This window comes from Caloenas nicobarica, chromosome 5 (genome assembly GCF_036013445.1).
Source record: "Caloenas nicobarica isolate bCalNic1 chromosome 5, bCalNic1.hap1, whole genome shotgun sequence".
NCBI classification, from domain to species: Eukaryota; Metazoa; Chordata; class Aves; order Columbiformes; family Columbidae; genus Caloenas; species Caloenas nicobarica.
The window spans coordinates 17,413,408-17,431,619 of NC_088249.1; the positions used below are offsets into that span (position 1 = coordinate 17,413,408).

The 18,212-nt window shown below is 35.9% G+C and overlaps 1 protein-coding gene across 2 annotated transcripts in view; it reads left to right on the plus strand.

Annotated features, from left to right (window-relative positions):
* Nucleotides 1–18,212, plus strand: part of TTC7B (tetratricopeptide repeat domain 7B) — a 143,676-nt gene that overhangs the window by 25,147 nt on the left and 100,317 nt on the right. For both annotated transcript variants that reach the window (XM_065635327.1, XM_065635328.1), the window contains exons 4-5: nt 7,881–8,011; nt 10,159–10,280. In XM_065635327.1, coding sequence (XP_065491399.1) covers nt 7,881–8,011; nt 10,159–10,280 — 253 coding nt within the window. The remainder of the gene's footprint in view (nt 1–7,880; nt 8,012–10,158; nt 10,281–18,212) is intronic.

Sequence of the window (18,212 nt, forward strand, 5' to 3'; positions counted from 1 at the left end):
AGTCTGATGAAAAGTTTGCTGCTGCTGTGTCCATTAAAACAGCAGATAGTAGACTAGCTGTGTGAATTTGCATTTGGCAAAGCCTCAGAGACTTGACGAGCATAGGTCGGGACTCAGCACTGTTTACATGATCCTCTTGCAAAGTTGTAAGGGGGTAACTACCACACAGTACATAGAATGTAGTGTAATTTGGATATTCTCCTGTTCCTGCCTTTCTTTACCATTTCCTCAAATATTAAAGAGTTAAAAATGGAAGCGTAGTGGAGGACAGTTGTCTTTTATGTGGTTAACTTTATGGACAGGCATACTTTTTTGACTGTACCCTGATTTTTTTGTGTTTGCCCATAGAATCCAGTTCTGGATTATATCTACTGTTTTCTCTAAGGAAAGAGCTGATTTTGAAGGTGCGCTTCTGAGTAATGACTCTATATGTGTATGTAGAAGGTGGAGTACACTTGGAGTATTAATAAAATCATAGTTTTGATATTAAATACAGAAGTTTCTTAGATTCAAAGACTTACTTGAAATTGAGTAGGGTAATTTTTAAGCGTCGTATAAAACATGGGTTTGAAAGTTCCATCTTTTCATTTCAATGGGCCACTTAGTATTTGCAAAAACATGAGAAGACTTACTTGGATCTGTTCAGCTTTTCCGCTGTCTGCTATAATTACATTTGACACAAAAGTGGAGGAAAATAATCTTATAAACCAGTTTTCTCTAGTGAAATGTCTATGGTTGGAGGCGCTCATTTCAAGGAGGTGTGATGAGAGACAGAAAAATGGGCATAAAAGAAGGATGTTGTTGAGGAGGTGGGCGGGTTTGATGACTCGGTGGTGGCAAAGTGTTGGCCTGAAGCTGGTGCGTGAGTGGTGCTGGAGCTGGCTCCCTGAAGCCGCTGCCTTTCCTTCTATAGTAGCATTTAAGACAGTAGGTCACAGGAGTGGGTCATACCTTTAATATGAAGTTTCAAGAAGCAATACAGAAAAAGGCAGATTTGTTTGTTTCCTACTGCCACAGATGTAGCTTAGCCATTGGTATCTGTTATTAGAGCTGTCTTATACAGCAAGAACAAGGCTGAGAAATGAGGCTGGGCGGGGGAGGAGTAGTGAAGGGCATTCTTGAGATTGTAGTGGCAAGTCTTGGTTCAAAGTAAAATGTAGAGGGGTTTAGCACATTTCTGGCTGTATTACATAGTTGATATTTAAGTATCTGCTTTGGAATGACTACCTTCTGATAAGTAGAGCAGGTTCCCTTCTTATAAGAGGTTAATTTTGTCTCTTTAGTATCCATTTGTTTACTTTCTTTACTAGATCAGTTTAATTAGCAATGCTCAATTCTGAGGTGGAGGAAAATCTTGTCGTATTTCAGTTCTTCATAAATTAAGTTATGAATCCATAAAGAAGTAAAGACTGTGTATGTATGACTCTTTCAAGCTAGGCTTGTGTAGCTAGTTCCAACTTTTTCTACTCCCTTCTCTTACAAAACCATCCAGAAAAAATTCTGTATATGCTGTTACCATACAGAAGCATATATTTAGAATCTGTTTTAATAATGGCTGAAGTTAATATTCTCCTAGGCATATGGCTTCTGGGAACAGGACAATTAAGTTTCTGCAAGTTTTCAGCAGTATATGAATGAGGTAATATACTGGAAATCACACATAGCCATTATTCAAATACTGTGCATGGTAATATCTCCTATGTTTCTAAGCAATTTTTGTTTGCTTGTGGAAGCAGAGATGAGATGCATGCACAGTGGGATATTGAGGTGTTAATTTGGGGAGGTGTAACTTGTCAGTAACTGAAATAAGAAGTATATATTTAACTGGGAAATAAGCTTATTGAAATCTCAGGTAACATGATTCTGATACTGCTGCGTAAGTCAATAGACATGATTGAAAAATGAATTTATAGTACCTGGCGCTACAAATTCTTGAATATTTCTACAAGTGCTTATAGAGGAGCATAGCAGTTTACAGAGCTGACATTTCTTAAAGTCTACAACCTTGTAAACTTGATTTTAGTAAAGAAATGGTGTTTATACTTACTATAGCGTGATAGATTAGTAGACTACTGCAGGTATCTGTCAAGATGGCTGTGTTTGTATTAGAGTAACAAATTCTTGTTAAGTATGTGAGGGATGTCGTATGTAAGTTAGACTGTGACATTACAGATTGTAGCCTTATTGCTGCAGACTGTTCTGCGTCTCATATTACCTGTGCAAATAACCATGTTTATATTTAGATGATGTATGTTGAGTAAGGTGAGACTGTCTTTACTGCTGCTGACCCATATTCAAATTTAATGTTGCATTTACCAAGTTAAATGCTTGGCGATTAATTAGTTCTATTTACAGAAACATGGAAATACTCATTAGGTTCAGTGGAAGTGTCAGGTGCATGTGAATTGCTATGTTGCAGTTAGCAGAAGATACTGCACTGAACTTTAATCATATACTATTGTAATGAGATCTTGTGCACTGCTAGCCTGTGTCAGCAGACACCAAGCAGATCTCCATGGAAGAGTGCTAAATGAAAGCTGTTTTAGTAATTATGCTGGGGATCTCTGGCTTCATTAGGCAATGGGTCAGGAACTCAGCTTCCTGAAGTTCCCCCCTCCTCCTATATGGCTGTGCAAATGTTGCAGCCTGTCAGCAGGTAGTCTGCAGCCCTAGGAAGCCCGTGCCACTGGTACTTCCAAGTTTGCCTGTTAAAGCTTCTCTTTCCCCAGTCTATTTTTATGACTTCTGCCCTGCTGGAGCAGGGGCTGGGGGGGAGCCCAGGGGTTCATCCTGCTTTCCTCAGTGCTGCTTGTAGCTCCAGTGTTTCAAATCTAAACACTGACCGAAAACACGCTGAAAGAAGAGGATATTGACGTTCTTTCTGATGCATTTTCTGGAAAGTTAATTAGTGATGAAACCAGCATCCTGACAGTTGTCTTGAGACTTTTTTTCTCTGTGTCTTGGCTTGCGGGGGGGTCTGGGTGGGCCGGGGCAGGGCTGAGTGAGCAATACAAGGTACTTGAAAAATCAGAGAAGTTGTTTGTGTTTCCTTAGATTGTCTAAAGAAAGTTCCTACTGAGTGTATCTGCAGTAACTGTGAGAGGTTATTTATTATAAATATGAATAAATATGTTTATTTACTTCTAAATATTTATTAAAATATTTATATAAATATTTATAAAATATTAAATATTTAATAAATATTTATAAAATATTTATTAAAATAGATTTATTTATAAATAGATAAATATAAATAAATAAATATTTTCCTACTCCCTATTCTTGCATTTCATCCTTTCCTTTATAATAATTACTTTACAAATACCAGTAGGGAATCGAAGAGGAAAAAAATTCCTTCTTTGCTTTCTAAAAAAAAAAAAATCCCCTGTAAGCAAGTCACAATCTTTGATTAAGGACTTCTAGAAATAAGTCCTTCCCTTCAGTGAGATGAGCAGTGTTCCTTCTGAGTTCAGAAATAAACTGTGGGTGTTCCTTGATAGCAGGAACTCTAGATTGTTTCAGTTCCTCTCTTAAAGTGACTAGTAAATGTTTGCCATAGTCTATACTGTTTGTTCTAAATATATAAGCTAAATATGAAGTTTCTTTAAATGGAGATGGAAGTGGTTTTTTTGTGTTCATAGCATTTGGAACATTTACCAGTGTTGCTTTGCATATCATATAGGGCAGAGAAAGTGCTGTATACTGAAACACACTTGGGACTTATGTGTCTGTTTAAGAACAGGAAGCAAACCCAGAAATCTGTCTATTGATGTGACTCTTCCTCCCTTGCAGAAGCATGTTTATTTACTTAAGTATAAAATAGCTTTTCACTGTTTTATCTCTGTCCTTTGGCTTGTCTACTGAAAACAGTAGATAAAACATCAGATCTGTTATTATTTGTGGTTTCTAAAATTTAGTAGCACTTATACAGACAAGGTGCTGCTGGCATTTTGGAAAATCTTCAGATATATGATGCAGTAAATGTGATAGGCTTTTCTCAGCTTTGCGTTTTTGGATTTTTTTAATGGTCTTAGTAGTGGTCTGGGTGGTGGGAGTATTTGGTAAAGATCTGAACTCAGCTGTGAATTCCCACTTTACCTTAGAGTTATTTTTGACATGGGAGTGTTAATAAGTTTTCTTACAGAACTTAAAAATCTGCTGCGCCTTTTTGAATAAGCAAATCTATTGCACAAGGTCTTCTCAAAATTTGTTCATTTTTTTTACTACTTCTTACTGAGGAGTCAGTGTGTGAATATGTGGTAGAAGGGCTGGTCTGCTCTTATATTTGTAAAAAATGAAATAGTTTACTTGGCATAACCTTGTCCACTGATTTGAGACCATAGACACAAGAATGCCACCTAGAATAAGTGGCTACTGTTTGGTTTCTCTTTTTTTTTTTTTTTAATAATAATTTGTAAACCTTTTGAAGATTTAAAGTAAACCTTTACAAGTTATCTTTTCATCTCCAAATACTGTTTGTTCTTTTGACAAGCAATTTTAGAATTACTTTGCAAAACATGTAAGCTTAACTAGTACGGACTCGTATTCCTTTCACTGCTTCTCACTTTCTTTTCCCTCAGGAGTCATCTTGCTTGATATCAGGAGTAGATATATATAAGTGTCTTCCCAAAAGAAAACTGACCCAGTTTGTTGGAAGCTTTTACTCGAAGGTGATTTTGATTGGAAGGGCTTAATCTTTAAAAGCTATGAATATCAAAGTCAACTTGGAATACCAATTGAATTGGTGCAGAAAAAAACAACAACAAAGTTAAACCAGTAGCTATGACCTTTACAACAAATGTGATAATATTTTTTAGCAGTAATATGTACCTCTTTTCTCAATATCTCAAGGAAGTTATAAACAGTTTTTCTTCTAGTTTATGTTTTCATTTTTAATACAGTATTGAATTGTAATTATTCCTTGTCTAATTGAAACAAAAAAAGTGTCCAAACCATCCTGTTAAGTGGGCATTTCAGGATAGTTCTCCAAATGAACTTCATTTTCCAAAGCACTGCATGCATATAATAGACATACTTTCCCAGGTTGTAATAAACATAATAGGAAAAACACCAAATCATATTTGTATAATAAAGTTACCCTAAGAAATACTATTATATACTTAATCAAAGGACACTTAGAATTTTGTACTTTCCTTCTGCATTACTTAAAGTTTCTGGCAGAGCACTGAGGTGTTTTCATACCTGAGAGATAATTCTCAGCTAAAATGAGTGAAGGTTCCTATAGTGAGTTTTTCAGATGAAAAAGATTACAGTTGTGACCATAAAGTATAAAAATAGCAATAATAAATCCAAGTCAAATCTACAAATAGCCAGTTGAGTAATATATTTCATGTAGTGGAGGATTACTGTGGTGCACTGGCTCTTCTTGTCACTGGGAGAAGGGGTGGGGAGGAGTGATCTGCTTACCAACTGTCTGATGCTTTCAGTCATTCGACATTTTTATTGCAACTCATTTATTGTATTTTATGGTCACCTCTAAGCCTGAGGCTGAAGATGTTTCTGTAGGACACTGCAACCTTTCTATCCAGCATCAACCTTACATTTAGATCTTATCAGAGGGTCTGTCCAAGTCTACTCCTTATGGTTAGCAAAAAAACCTCTCAGATATATGCTATTTGATTGAAAAAATGAAACAAAGCAGATTAGTGTAGGCTACTCTAGACTATTTTCAAATATAGTTAAGTTTTAGGGATATGTCAGGTGAAAACTAACATCAGAAAATTCCAGCTGTCTGATGTGCTCACATTTGGCAGATGTTTAAGAGACGGAGTACTTGTGTGTTTGCTGCACTTTAGGAATGTGTAAGTTTTTGGAAAGTATATTGAATTTTACTTTGTCTTTAGCAGAGCAGTTAGTAGTGGAGTCAGGATTTTGTCTTAACTGGATGTATTGCTAGCAAATAGAGCTGTAGGATATATGTTGTTTGTACTGGTAAAAGGGTGACTTGGAGAATAAAGGTGGCCAACAAACTGAGACAGACTTAAGGCATCCTCCGAAGCCAGAAATATGTCTTGATGGTTTATTTTATGGATGAGTTATACTTTACAGGGAGCTACCGAAAGTTAATAAATGTTTTAATGAATCTGGAGGTCACAAATACTGCATAATTTATCGACAAGTAAACTCCAGATGCCTTGGCTGTGTCTTCCCAAGTTGTTTTAGTAAGAAAACTATTGTAATTCCAATGAAACATACTGTCTGCACCTTACAGTATTGATGGACAGAAATCCTTTGATAAACTATTTTCCAAACTGCGATTTTGTACTATCTGGCATTCTACAGGCATCTGCCCAATATATCACTGTCTATTTTATTGTCGGTTTTGTTTTTAATTTCTCCAGCAATGGATTCTCAAAACCGAGGGTAATGGAATGAGAATATGTCCATTTAAATTGTGAATTATGTTAATGTGTTAATGTGGGAGCAGTTGAAGGCATTTTAGGATGAGCATTTACTGCTGACAAGCTGGAAGAAAGATGTGAAATAAATCTCTTAAGAACATGTAGGAAGTGCTACACTTCAAATACAAATAATTATTCAAATAAATAAAATATGGGGTAACTGCTGAGGCAGTTCACTTGCAGAATATGATCTGGTGATCTATTGCAGATCATAAACGAAAGAGAATGTTTTACTAATATGTAAGAGCAGGCACTAAAGTTCTGCTAATTTGTATGGTTTTGGTTCTTAAGTATCCGATATCAAAACCGGGAAGTCTTTTATCTTCTCTGCTCCGTGCTATTGAGACTCACCTGGAGCCGTGTATCCAGTTTCGGCACAGTGAGTCGAGACAGAGGTAACCAGTCGGAGAGTGTCCAGAGGAGATAAAAATGATTGGCTAGTAAGGAAGCATGAAAAGAGAAACAAGTGAGAATTGACATTCTTTGTTGCAAGCATGCCTCTCTCTCTCTCAATAAACATTGAAAAAATGTCTTGTAAAGAAAGGAATAATCTCTCTGAGAAGAAGACGAAGAGTAATTAATCCAGGGAGGGAGATCTAGGCATTAGGAAAAAATACTAATTATGAGAATAATTGAGCTCTGTAATAATTTACATAGGAAGGCCAAGGCATCCCTATTGTCAGAGGCTTTTAAGGACAGGTTAGACAAGTATCAGGGATTGGTTGGTTCCTTGGCCAGATAGATGGATTAGTGTTCTCGAGGTCCTTTCCAGCTGTTTTCTCTAATTATCTTGAAAATTGCTGTAATAGAAGTGGCTTGTGTAGGAGATAGCATTGATTAGTAAGAGTTGCTGGGTTTCTATTTTAGGCAAGCAAAGACTATTTTTTTCTTTCACAGCACTGGAGTATGTATTTGGATAAGTCTAATAAAGTGCTGAGAGGAAAAGACTTCTGTGTTTTGATGAGAGCGAGATACCATTTACTACATTTACATACAGAAGTTACATTTCCTAACCTCTTATTTTTCTGTAAATGCATTTGTTTTCATGGGTGCTTCTGCCTTGTACAGGTACAAAGTTCAGTATTACCCTGAGTGCCTTTCTTTACCTTGCCTTGGTTTCTGTGATAACCCTGGAAAGTGAAGATGTATTCAGTAATTTAAAACTGGTATAGAAAGATGCTAGGCACTTTTGTGGTAGACTGTCATAATGTCTTTTAAATCAAAATTGTGTTAAAAAAATTACTGCTTCTGGTTTTATAATTATTAAGGAGTAGCTGGTATTTATATATTTACTAGTGTCTGTATCAGAAGACCGTACCTTTATAAATTTTTAGTAATTTTTTTTTCTTTGTTTCTTCTCCTGATCAAAGGGGCTTAGCCTATATTATTTTTTAGGTATAGTATTATATGACATTAGTTTGTAATGCTTTGTTTGAATTTTTTTGTTGTTGTTTTCAGGTCTCTGTCTTGAGAAGTTGCCTATTTCTTCTTCAGCTAGCAACCTCCATGTGGACCGTGAACAGGAGGTTGTTACATGCTACGAGAAGGCTGGGGATATTGCTCTTCTGTACCTTCAGGAGATAGAAAGGGTAAGCCAGGATGATTTGCTTAACTGAAGAATTGCATGGCTCATCTTTTGTCCATGTGTTACCAACATTTTGGTAACTCGGCTAAAAGATATCTAGTATTTGTTTTATTAGGACTTCAATGCACACTTAAAATTGTAAGTAAATGAGTGTGCCTTAATAACTGTCCTGACTGTTCTGACCTCTCAGAAAATACTGCTAGTAGTCTAAAAAGGGACAGAGCTCCTCTGAACTACTGTGTATATTCAAGATGCTGATCTGTGGCCTCTTGTTACTCTATGGGAGTTCATTTATGAGCATGAGATTATGGTGTCTTTCAAACACACATGTAGGAATATGTACATTGTATGTATATACTTACAAGCTTTTTCAGATAATTCTTAAAGAATTAATTTCAAAATGAAGCTGTGAAGACTGAAAATTAATCTGGTTGATGTTTGTTTGGAGACAATAACTTAACTGCTTTTAAATCCTCCTTATAGAGCTGCTTGCAGGAAAAATTCTGAAGTAAGATTGTACCTGTCAGCAAGACACTGATGTAGCAGTAGAGTGTCCAGAACAGTAACTGGAAGTGTGTTTACTTCAACAAATAGGCACAACCCTGGGACAGTGCAAGTATCACCAGATATGATAGCTGATAAACATCTGATTTTAAAATGTAGATAAACTTGAGATAAATCTTAATAGTTCTATAAATTGGATCAGGACAGTGTTTTGGGACTTGATGGCCTGTTAGTCTTTTTATCTCATTGATACATTACTCACTGTATCTATGAAACTACAGTTACTGTTAAAAGTACTTACATATTTTTCCCTAAGGAGGCAGTTGTCTACATCTGAATCTGGACTTTAGAGTTGTTCTACTTTTCATGCTACCTATGAGTAGAAAGCTGAAAATCTGAGGTACTAGATATGTAGGAGACCTCTTTTTTTGTTGAGGAAAACTGCTAGCTCTGAGCTTCTTAATGTTAGTCAAAATATAACCAAAAAACAGCTCTGCAAAATATTAGGCAAATTACTGTTTTCTTTTTTCCCCTGTTTTATAATTTATAGATTATGAATGATGGAAAATTAAAGTTACACTCTTTATTTGTAAAGACCCTAACACTTCATTATTTAAAAGCTTCAGGCTTTTTCTGAATTTAAAAAGATACATAGGCTCTCTTATTTCCTCCTCTTCATTTACACCATTAACCTTGTCTTCTGTTTCTTACCACCTAGCAGAAACCTTTCATGTGTTATAAATACTTTAAAAAAAATGCGGTACCCTTTGTTCGTAGGAGTTACACACTGCTGCATTTTATTTAGACTTTGAGATGTGTCTGGACAAAATACAATACACTTGGGGCTCTACTCTGGCTTGTGAACACTCTTAGAATGGAGGAAGCTGGCAACGTCCGTCTGACGCTCTGTTCGAGAGCTATTGCTGACGAGCCTCAGGCTGGTCACTTGACAGTTGTCTTTGATGGGGTTATTAGATACAGTTCGGGGTCACACAAGTGAAAGAAAAGGCAAAGGAAACTTTGATGTGGTGGGGGAATAAAAGTAATTCACACTGGTTTTTAAATACATATAAATTTTTTATTTTCTGAGGGTTTTTTTTGCTTTGGGTTTTTCGTTTGTTCTGTTATTGCCTTTTAGTGGCTGGTAGACTATGTGTGGTGAACACGAAGGCAAATGAAAGCTGATAGCTCTCCATTTTGAGAGAGCATTTTTAATGCCGATGTTATATAAATATGCTATTTCTAAACTGGTTTTTGAAAATCACTCTGGAGATAATTTTTAATTTTCTTACTGCTTTCTGCAGCAGGCTTTCCTAACCTAATAAGATTTTGAATACCATCACCTCCTGCTACTGAATGTGCTTTTTCTTACACGTCTCTGTTGTATCCCAAAAATTTCTGTAGAAGTATTATGAATTTTAGCTGCATTTCTGCTTGGTGAAAAAGTTACCTTTAAAGGATATAGCCAACAGCAAAAAGATTTCTGTTTAGGGGGGAGTGGAGGTAAGTATAGAAATATTCTACTAGCCACCGCCTCCAAATGAAAGAGACTTCTCCAACATTAAGTATTAGCTTCTGTGTAGAAGTCTGCAAAACTTTTTTTTTTCTCTAAATACATTTTTTTTCCTTTTTTGTTTGTTTTCTTAGGTGATTAATGCCAATTTACAAAACAGAAGCCCTAAGCCAGGGCCCACTGCACATGAACAAGAACTTGGTTTTTTCTTGGAAACGGGGCTTCAAAGAGCACATGTTTTATATTTCAAGAATGGGTAAGATTTGATTCTCCTTCTTTTGTTTGCCTTTTTTTTTTTTTAGGTTTTGTATTTATGATCTAACTGGGTGTCATAATTTTTAGCAATTGTGAATTGTGTAATCATGAGGCCTCTTATTAATAAAGTAGTAGCATTTTGGATGAAATAGTAAGGCTGCCCGTATTGTATTTACTTACAAATTGTAAAATTGTTTAATCAAAGTATATTAAACAGAAAGAATTTTATATTTTTACTTCCTAAATGTGAGAACTTAAAATATCTTTAACTGCTTGAAATTTCCTTTGTTTTATTACTAGGCATTGCTAGAATGTCATTGACGTATTGAAACTCTTGATTTTTATAGTTCTGATTTTGTAATTTTTTTTCCAAATCTCTTCAGTTATCACTTATTTTAACATTATGCTGCAGGATAAATGTGCATGAAGATCAACAGTATGTATACAATTATACAATTTCCATTGTACCTGCTCTATAGATCCGTATAGATTCTGCATGGGAGATCCTCTATAATTTATTTTAAATAAGGCTTCCCTCAAAAGCCTAAAAATAAATTCATGTATTACAGAAAATGAAAAAAGGATACAACTCTCCATTTTTTAGGAGCTTCAAAACTTGGCACAAATGTTTTTTAAGTACATTTCTGACATTTGTTGTTGAAATCCCATAGTTGAAAAGTTGTTTGCAGGGCTAGGAAAATGTGGTTTGATTGAAATATGGGCACTCTTGATAGGACTACTGTTTTGTACCAAAAATGTTTCTTATACTTTTGAATACATAAACAGGAGATGAAGGGAAATCGTGCAGTGTCTGTAAAGAGTTTGAGATTTTAATGCACTGATGGTAGGTTGACAAAAGGCTATCCAAGTTGTTAAACCATTCAGGGATTTCAGCGTGGAAATGATCACTAAGCTTTTGAAATCTCATTCTTAAAGTAATGAGGTAGTGCTGCAATAATGCATGAGCTAAGAGTTACATTTTAATTCTGTTTTCATCATTTTAATTGCAGGAGGAATGGAATGTTCTGAAAGTTAATTTTTTTTAATTTATCAGAGCTAAAAATAGAATTTCTGGGTTTGTGCCTGCACAAAAGAGAAAATATATGTATTTGCAAGTATCCCAGTGGTGATCATGGTTAAGAATAAGCTAAAATTTCTGTATTTTGAAGAATTTTGATTGAAGGCCAGGAATGGAAACGGTTCATTTATTCTGACATGCTGTGCCTAAAAGCAATGAGCAGTAGATATAGCAGATTAAGATTAATTAAGAAAACAAAAAACAACCCGGCAAAAAAGTCATGTAGTGGGTTATTAAGGAACATTCAGGCCATAGGACTGTTTTCCTAAACCATACCCGTTGGTATGGTGTGAACCTTGAAAGGCCGATTGTATTCCTTGTACACTCTAATCCTTCACGGGGAAGCTGGTGGTGTTCTTGTTAACTCCTACGTAAGCAGATAATCTTTTTTGCAGTCTTGAGTACAATGGTCACTTGAAGTTTACAAGCTAATTACACATTATAATGGTCACTTGCAGTTTACAAGCTAATTAAACATTATATGTTTAATTTGAAATTTCTTCTTTGAGAAAAACACCTCTGTGCCAATCATTATTTTATGTATTCCTGCCATTATATCCTTTAGTTTCCTTTCTTAATTTAGAGCCAATCCAATCCTTTCAAGATTTCCTAATAAGGTCATTGTTCCAGGCTACGAGTTATGTTGTTGCTTTTATGGGTCCCTTCTTTTTGTTTAGTTTTTAACTTGGGTTTTCCAGAACTGAAGAGAACGTGAAATATGTACTTTTCTAATAGTGACAAATTTATAGCATGCTTTTACATACATTTATTTTAAGAGTGCTTTGCATGGTTTTTGTATTTGTCATCTCCCTTGATGTTAGATTTATAGAAATTAGATTCAAGATCTTTCCATTAAGCTTTACAACATCATGTTCGAATTCAATCTAAAATGGTGAAGATTATATGAAGATTTTCAAGGAGAGGAAATGTATAGGCAGTTTAGAAATGGAAACATTTATTTTAAATAAACTTTTTTTTTTGCAATTGAAGCTGTAGATGTTAAAAAGGGCTTCAACTCTGTGGAAGAGGCAGGGAATCACCAGAGTTTAGCTGCTTGTGAGTGATGGGGAGAAGGAGAAAAGTGTGCCTGTCTGTTCTTATAGGCAGACTAAATCTGCTATTCATACTGCAGTGCAGTAGAATCTCTTCTTTGTGTATGTTCATGAAGTGAGGCTCACACTTGGAAGAGTTAAATCTTAAATAAGAGTTCCTTTCATCAAACTGTAACCTGGCATTGGTTTAAGTCAGTTCAAATGTTATCCTGTTACCAGCATAGTGGCTGTGGTAATTTATGCATTGGAGCATGCTTAAAGATCTGAGTAGATGTTTCTAGATAAAATACATGGAATTTTATTGGATTTTTTTAAACTTCTGTTCTACTACAATAAGTACTAATAAGCATATCTCAAAATCTGCTGGAGAATTTAATTTGTCTGAAGCCCTTTTGCTATGGAGTGGGTTGTGGTTGCCGTATGTCTAAGGGTCAGTGGGCTAACTGCTGCTTATAATTACACATAATTTTTGTGCATGTGTCAGTTACAAACTAGAAACGGCAATAAGATAACTTATATACTATTACTAGTTTATATAACTTATATACTATTACTAGTTTATATAACTTATATACTATTACTAGTTTTAACAGTAATGTGGGGAATATTGCTGACTACCCAGAAAGCTGGTTGGTGCACTTTGAATTTCCCCTTTGTTCACTAACTGTACAGAGATTTTCTTTTAAGCCAAGATACCAAGGTTTTGTAGAGCATTAAGTGACGATCTTTCAGGTATGCATTATCTTGTATGAAAAACTAGAAAGTGTGTGAAACCTAACTTGGCCCAATTTGCTAAGTGCTGGAATTTTGAAAATACATGGAAAAGAAATTATCTTTAAAAAGTGTGGCAATAGTTTGAGTGGAAGGATGGTATTTTAGTGCTCTATCAAGATACAAATCTGAAATTAATGTTTTCTTCCCAAGTGTACAGAATTTTAGCAAAGAATCAAACTAAATACTCTTGGGAGAAGAGGAATGTTTCAGCTTGGAAATGAGTAACGAAGTTGAGGAAGCTATTTTAAAACTTAAAGTAGGGTTTATGTGCTTTTAAAAAAAAATTCTGAAATATATACCTTTAAATGTCTTTCAGGCTGATTACACAACTTCCATTTAGTCTAGTAGTTGCTTTGTGATTTCACATTGAAGTAGTTCACAGTCTTGATGTTATTCCAAGAAAAGCTATGAGCTCCAGAACTTTGACATTAGTACTTTGGCATGGCTGTTCTCAAGTTAAACGACTGTCCTCTCTCAGGAACATTTATGTACCCAGTAATACTTCTATCCTAGTATTTCCGTTGTATTCATGTTATGAGATAAACAAGACAAATTTAAATTGTAAATGGTTTTTATTTTTGAGGTAGCGATGTTCAGAAATATACTAGAAGTGTATGCTCTGAAAGCAAAAGAGCTTTCTAGTTGGAGTCTAAAATCAGGTGGCTGTCATGTGAAAACCAGCGCTGGCCACCTTCCAGAGCTTGCTCTTGTGCCTTCTATATCTCACACCCTCTCCAAGCATATTGCTCTGTCAGAGTCCAGGATCCAGACTGCAGTTTGATCTGAGCTCCATTATGGTTCACATGCTGAATCAAAGCCTGAGGAACCTGGACCAGATCGGTACTCCTCATGGTGCTATTCCCTGTGCTGGCACTGCAGCAGTGAAGCAAGACCTTCCCAGTCTTCTCCATGAAGTTGTTTCTCAGGAACTGGCTTTTTCTCAGTAGAAAATTAACACCCACAAACCAAACCAAAAAACCTCAATGAGTTTTTCTGCATATAATTGATTTTTATGGGCTTAAAAAAGGTTTGACAAGTGCAAAAAAACCCCAAAACCAACCAACCAACCATGCACAAAACCAAACCTCCTTAGAGTTACTCTAGTATAGGACTTGTCTGTGTAGAAACTGTTTCTTTTATCTGTTTTTCCACCATAGCATGAATAGGAATAGCATAGGAATATAGGTCTCCTGCTAGTGAGGGAGCGTGGATGGAAGCCAATCCATAAGTGCTTCTCTTGCATAGGTACATCTATAGAGTGCTCACAGCTGGAGATACTACGGTGAAGAAATCCATAAGAGAGAAGGATTTATTTAACTGCTTGATATAAATGCACATCAAGGCACTTTATGTCACACTGTCCACTGTGTTAGAGTACAGTGCTAGATGCCCATCACTCTCTGAATCTGTTGAGATCTTGTTGAATATTTTACATTAGTCTCAAAACAAATTGGTCGTTACGTAAAGAATAGAAAGTAAGGTGAAATTCAAGAACATGGAAATCCTATGAAGTACCACGTACTTCATATGTGAGATATCGCTTGTATATTGGCAAGTCAGCTGGAAACTACTTCTGTGGCAGTTTTCAGAGCAACTTTGTTCTGGAGATAACTGTTTTCATGTTTATGTGGTTAGGAAACTAAGGCAGAATATATTCAAGATACAGACAAAAATGACTGTTTTGTGATTGCTAACAAAAATGAGTTTTCAAAATATACTCTAATATCTGCCATATCAGATGCTTTCCTCATCCTTATTTAAGATACTGTTCTTACTCTGTTAGTTTTCATTGAAAAAACAATATATTTGAATGCAAGGGGAAATTATTATTCCCTCAGATTCAGATAAGATCATCTGTCAGGAATACTTTCTCTTTCAGTCCTTCCCATGTGTTTACTGCTCAGAATTGTGTCTTCAAGAGTTTAAAATAAGATTCCATTGTGAAGTGATAGATAGAGAATCTGACAGTTTTACATGGAGGACTGAACGGGATATAAACATGAAGGAATTACTTTTATTGAAAATAATCTCAAATAACTTTTGTAATAATTAGTTATATAAAGCACACTGAAAGAGTAATGTTAGTATCTGAGTTGATCGTAAATTTTGATTAATTTTAATAATTTGCAGTTGGAATTCTGACTCTAGCTCGCTTTTTCTGAGACAATATTGAGTGCTTTTTAGCCCATGAACTCCAAGTCTTGCTGGCTGTGCCTGTTGCTCACATTTGCAAGCATCAAATTCAGGGTTTTGGTTTTATGTTGTGATAGGTATTAAACAAAATGGCATTGGAGCCTTAAACTGGGGAGGGAATAGTTAGTGCACTTCCCCTGCTCCCCCCAAAATACTTGCTGTCTTTAACGCTCTTTACTTTTATTTCCGTCTCTGATTTCGATTTTGTTCTGAAGAACACTGCTTCACGTGCCAGGTATCACATGGCATGGCTGCGCCAGAAGTTTGTTTGTTTGTTTTCTTCTTTTTGTCCCTTCCCTTGCAGCTTGTATGACAGGGATTCACCGGGTCACACAGGCTGGAAGGGGCTCTGAGGGGCCAGCTGGGCCTCAGCCCCGCTTGCTGCACAGCCAGCGTAGAGCAGCTTGCTCAGCGCCTCGGCCATTTGTTCTGCCTGCCGCCAAAGATCGAGGTTCAAATTCTGGCGAAGTTTGGGGCTTGGGTGTTTTATGAACGATATTCATGAGAGATATCACCTGAATATGAGCTGCAGTAACCTACAGCTAGTTAAATATTTCGAGTTTCTTTCTGTTAAAAGTGATTTTTCTCTAAAAGACAGTTAGTTGCTCTACCTGGATGATAGTTATTTTCACCAACAGAAAGATTTTGTTCTGTGAATTTGGCCATTTCTGTTAAAGCTTTAGTAACAGTTTAACTTGGAGCTTTTCAGTATTTTTTAATTATTGCTTACTAACTACATTGGTTCTTGTTGTGAAATCATGTTTTTAAACTGATTAAAATTATGCTGCCAGTTTTAACTGCAAAAATGCTAATTGACCCTGTAACTTCAAAAGGAGGAAATTAGCAGGTAGGAGGACTAATTGGTGCTAGATTTCTTTATAATAATAGTAGAAAGTCATTTGCTAAGCATTAAGGTAAATTTGTCAAGGAAAGAGTGCATGTATTTTGGTCACAGTGGTGATAAAGGGAACTGGCTCTTGGAAGAACTAGGAGACTAATTATGTACAGAGCTTTTTAAAAAAAAGACTAGTAGTAGTAAAGGAGGATCCATCTTTATTTTAAATAGTAATAACTGTTTGTAAGTTATTTTGCAAAGAGTTAGCGAATTAATTTTTTTGTCTCTTTGGCACTGTCCTCTTAAGCTGTAGACAGTGCTGTAGCAATCAAATTGTACCAGCGTGTTTATATTCAGCAATTAGTGAACAGGAGACTGGTACAGTGCTATGAAAAGCTGAATATCGTGCAGGTGTTTGAGGCTGTGTGTGTCTGTTTTCATTTGTAATCGAGATTAAAGACATTTGAAAATTCATCAATTCTTTCAAAGTATCCATTGCTCTAGTTGTTTCCTTGTCATTGACCAAACAATTTACAAAGTTGCTTCTAGTTATTTACAATGAGCACTGTTAGACTGACCATGGTGAATGTTCTCTCCTGTGAATACCTTGGGAACATAATACACGTTACAGAAATGCTGAACACCAGTTGAAGGTTGAAAGTCCATATACTTTCCTTTTAAAATATGTAACTGGCGGGATAATGTGTTATATGGCCAGTTGACTGAAGAGTGCCCTTTTTTTGTGACATTCAAGCATTTTGATATTTGTACCAATACAGTTTTGTTTAGGTTTGGTACACGTCTTAGATCTGACCTTTTCTGCATCTCAAATTCTCCTTCCGGTGCTGGCCCACTGTCCCAAATGACCTTTTTTTCTGAACTCACATTCGATTCACTGTATTTTAAGCATGAGAAGGTGAATGTAGCACTTCCTTCTCTGGCTGTATGTTAGTGCCCATGCGCATTTTATTTCTCTCCTGTGCATAAGCATAGTGCATATGTATAAGTAATTTTGACAAAGTTTCAGTGCTCTTTTGTTTACCAAATTCCCATGTTACTGCAGCATGGGTATTTTAAAACAGAGTTTCTTTGGAAACAAGTAGCTCCTCAGAGATCACATTCAAACAGATGCATGTCTGGTAGGCAACTCAGCAGTGAAGTAATCTCAATTACTTTACTGTGATATTTTTATAAGGCTATTGGCAGGATAGTTTTTAGAGCTGGTTTTATGTTCCTTCCTGAAAGAAGTGTTGCTGTAAGCCTCATGCGTAGGAGTGCTGCATGAATTCTTGCCCACAGTGAATGAACAGAGGGGGAGTATAAAGAAACGCGATTACCAATAAATATTCTACTTGTGCGTTTTGAAGTATTCACACAGACTTTTCTTTCCAGAAAGTGTTGTCCCTCTTTGTAGATACAACTCACATTTTGTGTGTGTATGTAGTATGAATTTGGAGGGTTTTGGCTCTCCCTGGCTTTGCCCAAGTTAATGTATTCAGTTACACTGAACACTGGTTCATGATTAATTTGAAGAGTATAAGAATAAAAGACACCTTAGTAGGTGTTTTCAGAGTTGCTGTTGTGTAGGAAAGAAGGGGAATCTTGTCCTCTATTACTTTGTTTTAGTATGAAAGCCTGATAGCAAATTGAAGAGTTGGCAATAAAAGGACGAAAGTCTTATGAACTGTACTGATGAATAGGTGGTACGTAAGCAACTTGAAGTAGTGGAAAACTGTGAGTGTTCTTCCAATTTTGACATCTCTAGCTAAACAGAAGCAGTAGCTTCAAAATTAAACCTCTCCAGGGTTACCAAGGGAGTTAGAAAATCAACAAAGATTTGATAACCTCTTAGTTTTGTTTGGTGTTCTTTAATTTTTTTCTTCTCCCTCCCTACGTTAATTTTTGTGATCACTTTTTGCACTTAATATATTGCTGGTTTTACGCTTCTGTCCGGTATATTATGCTTCGGCTTTCATGTTGGGCTTGAAGGAACACTTTAAA